At 57.5% G+C, this 9,953-nt stretch overlaps 1 protein-coding gene across 1 annotated transcript; it reads right to left on the bottom strand.

Moving 5' to 3' along the window:
• Window positions 1-6,629: 6,629 nt before the first annotated feature.
• On the bottom strand, window positions 6,630-8,759 carry LOC122897507 (EKC/KEOPS complex subunit LAGE3-like). Its single transcript, XM_044235755.1, has 3 exons — window positions 8,521-8,759; window positions 7,268-7,396; window positions 6,630-6,978 (listed from the first exon to the last, which is right to left on the bottom strand). Exons 1-3 carry the CDS (start codon window positions 8,757-8,759, stop codon window positions 6,864-6,866), a joined length of 483 nt encoding a protein of 160 aa, XP_044091690.1. The 3' UTR covers window positions 6,630-6,863.
• Between the last annotated feature and the right edge of the window lie 1,194 nt (window positions 8,760-9,953).

The raw sequence follows: 9,953 nt of genomic DNA, 5'->3' as shown, positions 1-9,953 counted from the left end.
GTTGATTGTTCTTGTACATGAGGTATATTTGTGAATGCTCTATTTGGTTTCATGAATTGTAATCTGTATGTTGATTTGTCTGTCAATACCCCTCTGTTTAAATTACCTTACTTTTGTAAAAGATTTATTTGAGAGAGAGAGCGCTCACACAGCAGGGAGGAGCAGAGGGAGAGGGAGCGTCTCAAGCAGACTCTGCACCGAGCATGGCGCCCGACGAGGGGTTTGAGCCTACGACCCCGAGATTATGACCTGTGCCGAAATCCAGAGTCGAACACCCAAACAGCAGAGCCAGCAAGGCAGCCCTCCTCCATGTATTTAAATCTGTTGCTAGATATTCTTACCATTCATAATGTGATCTATTTGTGTTTTCCTTTTTTGTTTTTTTAATATCTATACTGTTGGTCTTTTCAAAGAACCAGGTCCTGGTTCTGTTGACCTATTCTACATGGGTTTTGAATGTTTACTGCTTTCCTTGTTATTAGTTTTTTTCCCCTTCTTTGTTTTGTGTTTGTGTTGTTGCTGCTGTTTTCCTACTTTCTCAAGTTAAGTGCTTGGTTCATATATTTTCTATGTTCTACAAATGACATATTTAAGATTGTCTTTTTTTCTGATGACTGACTTGGACCAGCATTGTTGGTATAATGGCAGAAGTGAAGCAGACATCGACACAGGACAGCTTGACTCTGAAGTGTACGTTGGGGCTGTGGAGGTCGGGGTGCGCTAGGACTGGTGGCCAGGATCGTGAGCACGTTCCTCACCTTGGTGACCAGGGCCAGGGACAGGAGCAGACTGAAGAGCAGGGGCTGATGTCCAGGCCCCTCTGACAGTCCCAGAAGGAGCAATTCTGAGGCAGCAGTTGGGTTGCCTCTCACTATGGCTTCTGGTCTCTACATATGTGTCAGAAATACGTATGTCAACAAGAGCAGAGGCACTCTGGGAAAGCGCACCTAGAGACCTCCATCATGAGCTAAAATAAAAGTTTGTGATGCTTCTGAAAGTATTTCCAACCTGGGCTGGTGAGGGCAAGAGAGGCCAAGAGCTGTACAGTCCCTGAGTGTCGCTGGGGGCTGGTGAAGCTTGCTCTGTAACTTCGTGCTTACCTGGGAGCAAAGAACCACATGGAGAAGAAGACAAAGAGATCAAATGGGCACCCAGGTGACTAAGGTGGTTAAGCTTCCAACTCTTTTTTTTTTTTAAAGATTTTATTTATTTATTTGTCAGAGACACAGGGAGAGAGAGAGCGAGCACAGGCAGACAGAGAGGCAGGCAGAGGCAGAGGGAGAAGCAGGCTCCCCGCCGAGCAAGGACCCCGATGTGGGACTCGATCCTAGGACCCTGGGATCATGACCTGAGCTGAAGGCAGCTGCTTAACCAACTGAGCCACCCAGGCATCCCCCCCAACTCTTGATTTGGGCTAAGGTCATGATCTCAGGGGGGTCTATGATCAGCGTGGAGTCTGCTTGAGATTCTTTCTCCCTCTGCCCCTCCTGCTTGTGCACTTGCTCTCTCTCTCTCTCACTCTCTCTCAAATAAATAAATGTTTAAAAAAAAAGTAAGGGCAGGGACACAGGGAGAGACAGAGAGAGTAGTGGCATTGACAATGATTGGATCCCAGTTTGCTTTTTCTTCATCTCTGCAGGGTTTTGCGTGGTGGCCATCAAGACGCAGTTGTGTGCCTGTGAGTGTGTGCGTGCGCGTACTGAGACACAGACATATCTATTCATATTGTGTCTGTAGAACAGGCCTAGAAGAATATTCCCCCAAATGTTCATTAACTAACAGCAGTTATCTCTACGATGTGAGATATTTAACTTGAGTGTTGTTGTTGTTGTTGTTGTTTTAACAAAAAACATATAAATTTTCTAATCTGTGTCCCCTGGATGTTAAAGTGTTTCAAGAAGCTTCTATGATGCTTGAGGCCTGGGTGTCATTGGGAGCTCGTACTTGACTTGTCAGACAGAGGGTGTATCTGGGAAGGCATGTCCCCATGTCGCTGTCTTTTCTCAAGTTTCTGCAATGAAATCCACAAAGGTGGTATGTCCATGCAGTGGTATTCCACTGTACAGACAAATCCATACCCCTAGATCAGATGTACATGAAACAGGAAAACTTAGTAAAATCTGATTTTAAAATATTGACTCATGGGTGCCTGGGTGGCTCAGTCGGTTATGTGTCTGCCTTTGGCTCAGGTGGTGATCCCAGGGTCCTGGGATCGACTCCTGCATCGGGCTCCCTGCTCAGCAGGGAGCGTGCTTTTCCTTTCCCCCTGCTTGTGTTCTCTCTCTCTCTCTTTCTTGAATAAATAAATAAATGAATAAGCAAATAAAATATTAAAAATAAAATACTGACTCATGAAAGAAGTTGTAAAAGATCGCAGGGATCGCCACATAAAAATAAAGCCCAGGTGCAGAGGCTTTTACAAACCTTATCAGTTCCTCAGACTGAACTTTTCTGAATCAATTCTCCAGATTCCCCCGACATCCTGCCCCGGTATTACAAGGTCACAAGAGCAGAATAACATCTGACAAGTTCATTTTCAAAACCCAACAGCCTCAGGCCAACATAAACTGAAACCCAAACTTGGAAACAACAGCACATAGACAAAATAATGAGGCAAAAATACTGAATACTGTAGAAATCTACAAGTCTCTAAGTTTGTTGAAAGAATAACACTCTGTATAGAAATGTAAGAACAGTCAGCGCTCTGACAAAAATCTGACACCCCTTCGTGACACTGAGCACCCTTGGTGGGACTAGACTAGAAGCCTCATCTCAAATGGCAGAGTCTGGATGTGCTTTCCCTGAGCACGCCACCTCACCCACACGCCCTCATCTCTCCGGAACTCATACTCGTGCTTAGTCTCTACTCACAGCAATTGTCTACCCTTGGCCCTAAGGAGGCTTGGCTCTGTCCGGAAGGACACTGTGTTCTCACTGCCCCTCCTCAGGAGGCTTCCTGCCTTCTCAAGCCCATACACCTCAGGGTAAGCAGGAGGCAGTGTGCTTCCCCCAGGGCTGTTCTCCTGCCCCATACTCTCACCCCCTTTACAAAGAACTCTGAGCCATCTGAGGCCCCCGCTGTCCAGCCCCCTTGCCCATCGCTGTCTCTCAAGGGAACCATTCTGTCCCCAGACATTTACGAGGACTCTGCTGCGGCCCACTGTCCCCGCCACGCCCGGCTCCCGCCTCGTGCAGAGACCTCAGCGGGCAGGTGGCGGGCCGCCGCGACCCACTAACCTCGACCCCGTCTCCGTCATCCCTGTCCCCTCGGGACGGTGACGCAGCCTACGCCAATCACAGGCTCCCTCTCTCTCTCAGGGAACCGGGAGGAGGAAGAGAGACACAGAGAGATGGAAAGTGGCAGGGGCGGAGTCGCTGAGAGCCGGTGCTTGGACAGAGCCGGTCCGAGTCACGCCAGCGAGAAACCTCAGAGGGGCTCTGGCTCCCGCCCCGTCCCACCCGACCCGGGAGCTCCTCCAGGGCCCTCCGGTGAGCCTGCGCACTCAGCCAGGGCTGCGATCGGTCGCTGGTGCCCGAAGTGTGCGGGTATAGATCTGCAGCTTTATCTGTATCTCTGTGTGTGTATATATATATATTAAAGATTTTATTGATTTGACAGAGAGAGGGATCACAAGCAGGCAGAGAGAGAGGGGGAAGCAGGCTCCCCGCTGAGCAGGGAGCCTGACGACGGGCTCGATCCCAGGACCCTGGGACCATGACCTGAGCCGAAGGCAGAGGCCTAACCCACTGAGCCACCCAGGTGCCCATATATAAAAAGATATATAGATATATATATAAAAAGATATATATATATATATTTATATTTTAAAGTAAGCCGTGAGGAGGAAAAGCCCTTTCCAAGTTCATAAAGCGCTGGCATTCTGAACACAGACAGAACACTGGCCAGCCGGGGGAGAAACAGGACTGTCCCGAACAGAAACCAGGCAGAGGATATGAGCGGACGGTTCTCAGCAGAGCCGGCGCGGGCCGAACGTCACACACGGTGTCACCTGCTTACACCAGCATCTCAGGCAACTGGTAGGACCCTCGGGGCCCAGGGTCCGGTGTGCCCTCGATGTCCCCTGCACGACAGGCTCAATCAGATGCAAGAACTCTAAGATGACAGGTTTGCCAGAAGGAACTCCCCGTGCCCGTCACCCCCCACAAATAGAGCCCATCTGTTAAATAAGTTTAAAACCTGTGGAGAAATTTAATTCTGAACTCTCAAAATACATTTTATGTTGCCCCTTTAATATGTAAGCACAAGTATAAAACTGATGAGATATTACCAAATGTTGACAGTAGTTAATTGCAAATGATAGAGCATAATTGATTTTCATTTTTCCCCATTTCCTAAGTTGTTTCAGTTACGTTGTACCATCTGAATATCTGAGTCCTGGAGTGCCTGGGTGGCTCAGTCGGTGAAGTATGTGCCTTCAGCTTGGGTCATGATCCTATGGTCCTGGGATGGAGCCCATCATCAGGCTCTTTGCTCACTGGGGAGCCTGCTTCTCCCTCTCCCTCTGCCTGCCTCTCCCCCTGCTCGTGCTCTCTCTGTGTCAAATAAATGAATAAAATCTTCAAAAAGAAATGAATGTCTGAATCCCTGGCTCTTCCTTGCATCCGTAGGGCAAGGCTGATACCATCCGAGGGTAGCAGAACAGAAACTTGGCATTGTGGTTCACTTTTATCTTCTGCAGGAAAACTGTGTGAGTGCTCTCCTCCTCTAGCAATGGGGAAACAAGCGGGTCCTGCACGCCAGAGGGCCAGGATAGACAGAGGCCAGCTCACGGCTCTCCGCGGAAGCCCGGCATCATCAACGTCTCCAGGCACGTGCACCAGGTTAGGATTCAGGTGCCTTTGCCCTGCTGAGACCCAGTGAGAAAATGGCCCCCGACAGCATGGCCCCCAGAACCAGGGAAAGCTGCTCTAGCAAGGAGGCACGGACATTCGCCGGGACATGCTCCTTCAGTCGTCAGTATGCTAGGAGGGAAAGGAAAGCAAGTCAAGTCCCAGCTGGGCCCATGTTTCTCCTTTGCGAGGTGGCCACTAGCCCTAACCCTCCTATGTCTCCCTCACGGAGGGCGCGGATGTCCCCAGGCGCCCCATCCTGCCCCCAAGAGCTAATCCTTAGGGTTTCTGTTGCAGTGACGCCCAAAGGTCTAGCCTTTTGCTGCCATCCCCCACTCCAGCCCTTTGTCGAACCTCCACAACCAGTCACTGCCTGTAGTTGCTGGCACTTTCTGATCCCCCTGCGGTGGGGTTCAACACCTGGGGCCAGGAGCCCACTGATCCCCTCCCCCTGGTCCAGTGAGGCCGCTAGAGAAACTCTGGCTCAGGAACCAGATACTATGGACTTGGCCCCAGTCACAGGCCTCCAGGCCGCCTCATTCTGCCAACAACTGCCTTTTGATGAGCTGTCAATCCCCCTCCACGTCCCCTCAGGCCACTCTGACCTGTCTCCCTCTGCTGTCTGCCTTCAGGACCATCCCCTCCCCCACGCAAGAGGCCACTCCTGGCATGTCCCTCCAGGCTGTCTCCTTTTGCTGTCCTATTCTCCCCGTTCCCCTTCCCCTCCCTTCCACACTCACCAACCCACTTGGGAACAACGTCTCGAGCTGCTCCTGGCCACTGTCCCTCCACCTCTTCCAGGCCACCCCACCAGGACTGCAGCTTCCTGGCGGACCCAGCTCCTGTATTTCGTGGGACAAAACCAGCCCAGCAGTCTGCCTCTTCTCCATCTGGCCACCAGCTCAACTTCTGGAATGACCTGCAGAGCATCACTGTGAGGCCCATCAGGAGTCTGTGTAGTCCGTGCTAATTCCAGTAGGACCCCCTGGAATTCGCACCTGTAGGAATCACAGGGGTACCCTGATCTTGCGCATCACCTACCACATCTTCCCCACCAGCTGACGTCTGCACAGCCATCTGGGGCCTACGTGCTGCTGTGCTTTTCCCCTAAGAGCCCAAGGGCAACAGATTACCCCCTTCTTGGACTCTTCGGAAATGGAGGTTCCTACATAAATCCTATTTAGAGTGCAAGAGTTTCTGGCGTAGCTGTGCAAACCCTTCCCTATGACTGGCTCCTGCCGGGCTGGTCCTGCCAAGAGTTCTCAGACGACCTCTAATTGCCTCTATTAACGTATCTTAAGGAAGCATCATTCATACAAAGATTTTACGCCAAGTTCCACTGACTCACCATCTCTCATTGGCAAAGCCGAAGAGAATTTAAAAGTTCAGTAATTACATTAGAACGCATCTTTCATGCATCCATTCGAGAATGCACTCAAGAGTTTTCAGAGAGGGAAAGTTCACATTCGATGGGGAAAACATCCGGAGACATGTGAAACGTGCAAAATACTACCCCTCCTTCATTATTCTCCGTTTAGCATATAAACACAAGGAAAAAACGAAGGACACATTCCACCGAGCGAGAGAACCGTTGACAGCAAAGGACAGTGAAGGACAGAGGACAGAAGCCGTGTTCTCCCATTTCCTCCACTGTCTTCAGTCCTCTCTCGGGCCTCCCTATCTACATCCCAGAACCTCCCCTCCGCTTCCCCGAGGACAAAGGGAAGAAGACCCTCTGAAGGCGGTGCCATGGTGGAAAAGAAACCCAGGCAGAATCGCACAGCTCAGCGCCGTTTAATTGTCTGCAGTGACGAACAAAGGAACGTTTAAGCGGCAAACAAAACAAAACAAAACAAAACAAACGGGCCCTGAGTGCCCTGGGGCCATTAGCGTCAGAGGATTAGGCCCTCCTAACACAGTGGCAGCTGGTACGACAGGAGTCACTGTCCCCGGAAGGACGCAGTCCCCGGGGAGAGACACGATAGACTTCAGCCCCTCTCCCCAGCCCAGGCTTAGCGGGAAATGGGGGGCCCAAAGCGCCGCATGGTCCGCATCACCAGGGAAAGGTGGTCCAGGAAGTTGAGGACGGAAATTCGCAGGAGGCGAGGATCCTCAGCTCTCCAGCGGCTGAAAAGGAGCAGAAAAGACAACCGAGTTGGAGGTTGAAGCTTCTCCCCTTCCTTGCTCTGCCACCCCCCCGCCCCAAATCCAGCCCACCAAGCCCGACATCCCCATGAAGGCACTTCCCTGTCCCCCAGGCCAGGCTGCAGGTGCAGGCCGAGACAGCCTCCGCCACCCCTGTCCCAGGAAGTAACCGTTCACGGAGGGTCTCTGTGTGTCCAGCTGAGTGCCCCTTCCGTGGAGACCGGGCCTGCTACCTGCTACCGCTCCCACCGGGCCCCCTTCCAGAACTTACACGGCCAGGACGCTGCCGCTCACGGTGAGCTGCTTCTCGACAGCCTTTCTGTGGGGCTCGGCATCTGGGGCCAGGGACCCACAGGCGATCTCCGCCTCCAAGCGGGATGGAAAAGGCACGCAGAGGGCACTGGAGGAGACCGGCTTAAGGCACCATCCAAAGGATTTTGTGCCTGCCCCCCGCCCTTCTCAGGCCCCCCTGACGAGCCCAGTCCCCTTCAAGACAGCTCCCACCCCCTTCCCCGACCAAATCACGCCCAGCCACCCGGGCCCCAGACGCCAAGCCAGGCCCACAGCCCCCCACCCCCGCTCCCCCGCAAGCGGGTCATCCCCTGGCTCTCCCTCCTCCCTTCCCCGACCGGTCCCTCGAAAGCCAGGCCATTGGCACCCTGCTGGCATGTCTCTGCCGCCCCCCACCCCCCCAGCACCCCCTGCCTCCCCTCTGTACCCCTCCAACCCAGCCACAGGCCAGAACCCCCCAGCTTCCCTTGCCCCCTCGGTGACCACTGGCCCACCAACCCCGGACTGGACCCCTCCAGCCTCCCCAACATCTCCTGTGACCACTGTCCCCGCAGCCCCGGGCGGGACCCACCCCCCCCCCCCAGCCACTGCCCCGGTGACCACCGTCCCACCGGCCCGGGCTGGCCCCTCCCAGCCGCTCCCCCCCGGTGACCACGGCCCCACTAGCCCTGGGCCAGATCCCTGCAGCCGCTCCCCACTGACTACTGTCCCACCAGCAATCAGGCTGGACCCCCACAGCCTCTCCACCTCCTGTGACCATGGTCCCACCAGCCCCGGGCCGGACCCCCCAGCCTAACCCCAGTGACCACTGTCCCACCAGCCCTGGGTCGGTCCCCCGCAGCTGCTCCCCTGGGGACCACCGCCCCCCCAGCCCTGGGCCCGAACCCCCAGCCTCCCCCAGTGACCACTGTCCCACCAGCCCTGGGCCAGACCTCTGCAGCCGCTCCTCCGGTGACTACTACCACACCAGCAATCGGGCTGGACCCCCACCGTCTCCCCCCCACCCCCCGTGACCACTGTCCCACCAGCCTCGGCCAGACCCTCCAGCCGCTCCCCCGGTGACCACTGTCCCACCAGCCCTGGCCGGACCGCCCTAGCCGTCCCCAGCCCCCGGTGAACACCGCCCCTCTCCCTGTCCGCCCGCAGGCCGCCCCGACCCTTCGGCCCCTCAGGGACCCTGGCGCCCACGGCCAGCCCCCGGCCCAGGCCGCGCCGTCCGCTCGGGCAGGATACAATCCGTGTCCTCGGGTCTCCCGCCGTCCAGTCGTGGCAGCGGCGTCTCCGCCCGGCTCCGGGACGTGCCGTGCGCGCGAGACGGGCCGAGCCCTGCCGGCGGCGGCAGCAGCGGCCTCGCCCGCGCCGCCGGGAAAGCCGGGGCCGCCCCGGCCACCGCGACGGTCCGGGCCGTCCGGGCCGTGGTCCGCAGCGCCCGCCCCGCCGCCCGCGCCTGCGTCTGCGCCAGCCGCCTGCATGGCCGCCGCGCCCCGCCCCCGCCCCCGCCTTCCGGGCGCCGCTCCCGCCGCCCCGCCCCTCTGAGTGGCCTCTGAGGAACTAGGGCTTCTTCCCAAAGCTCCGCCTTTCGCGAGGACCCCGCCCCCGCGCCGCGCACACGCAACCGTCTCAGGGCGGGGAGGGGCGGGGCGGTGTGGGGGGAACAGGGTGCCGGGCGCGTGGCCGCTTCCCGCCAAACCGACCCGGCGGGGGCCCGCCAGGAAAGCGCGGCTCTCTCCACAAGCCCTGCGTCTCAGAGCCCGAAGCGCCCCCAGGGCACCTGCGCCAACGGGCTCCTAGGGAGGCCGCCGGGCCTGTGGTCGCTGCCCGCCCAGTGGGCCGTTGCACCCTTGGGCCCTGGGAGGACCCGTGGCTGCCGAGCCAGCGAGCGCTTCCTCACAAAGCTCAGCGCCTTTGTACGCGACGCGACTCGCGCTGCCCGGAGCGCCTGCGCCAACAGCCCCCATCGCCCCGCCCCGCCCCCCACCCCACCCCACCCCACCGACCCGGCCCGGCCCCGCTCCGGCCCCGCTGAGCCTGCTGGGCCCTTGACTCGCCTCCCACAGTCCCTGTCAGCTGCCCCGTGAGCCGCCGGAGGCCCCGCCCCACGGCTGCCTGGCCAATGAGCGCTCTCTCGTGAAGCCCCGCCCCTCAGGGCTCCGTGGGATCCGGGCGCGCCTGCGCATACACGACCCTTCCCTCGGGCGGCCGCCCGCAGCGTGCTGGGTTCCCGCCAAGCTGACCCCGCGGCCCGTGGCTTCCGGGACCGCCTTCCCGGCTGCGTGGCCAGCGAGCACTCCCTCACGAAACGCCGCCCCCGTAGGGTGACACGTGACCCCGTCGCACCTCCGCAGTCCCGTCGTGCCTCAGCTCGACCCCCATCGCAGCCCCCACCCCTGCCCGAGACCTCGTGTGAAGCCACCGGACTCGTGGCCTGTTGCCCGCCCTGCCTCTTCCCGGGGTTCGGGTCCCCAGGACGTGCGGCTCGACGTCCTTGCAGCCATTCGTGGAAGGGAGGTGGGACAGAGCCCACGACGGATCCTGGGCCGCGCCCCGCCGCCACCGCCGGTACAGGAGGACAACCCAAAGCGGCCTTCGAGGGGGCGGCCCCTGGGATGAGCGCATCAGATGCGATTTTCAGGAAGATGGCCCGGTGGCTCCCGTGCGAGGGCAAG

The sequence above is a fragment of the Neovison vison genome, chromosome X (genome assembly GCF_020171115.1).
Source record: "Neovison vison isolate M4711 chromosome X, ASM_NN_V1, whole genome shotgun sequence".
Lineage (NCBI taxonomy): Eukaryota > Metazoa > Chordata > Mammalia > Carnivora > Mustelidae > Neogale > Neogale vison.
This window is presented reverse-complemented; position numbering and strand designations above follow the sequence as displayed.

Excerpts from the sequence above, each read along its gene's own strand:
- LOC122897507 (XM_044235755.1), bottom strand. The coding sequence starts at position 8,759 with ATGCAGGCGGCTGGCGCAGACGCAGGCGCGGGCGGCGGGGCGGGCGCT. Across the intron at positions 7,397-8,520 it reads GAGACCCGAGGACACGGATT|TGCCCTCTGCGTGCCTTTTC; the intron begins GTATCCTGCCCG and ends GGTCTCCTCCAG. Across the intron at positions 6,979-7,267 it reads AGCGGCAGCGTCCTGGCCGT|CCGCTGGAGAGCTGAGGATC; the intron begins GTAAGTTCTGGA and ends GCTCCTTTTCAG.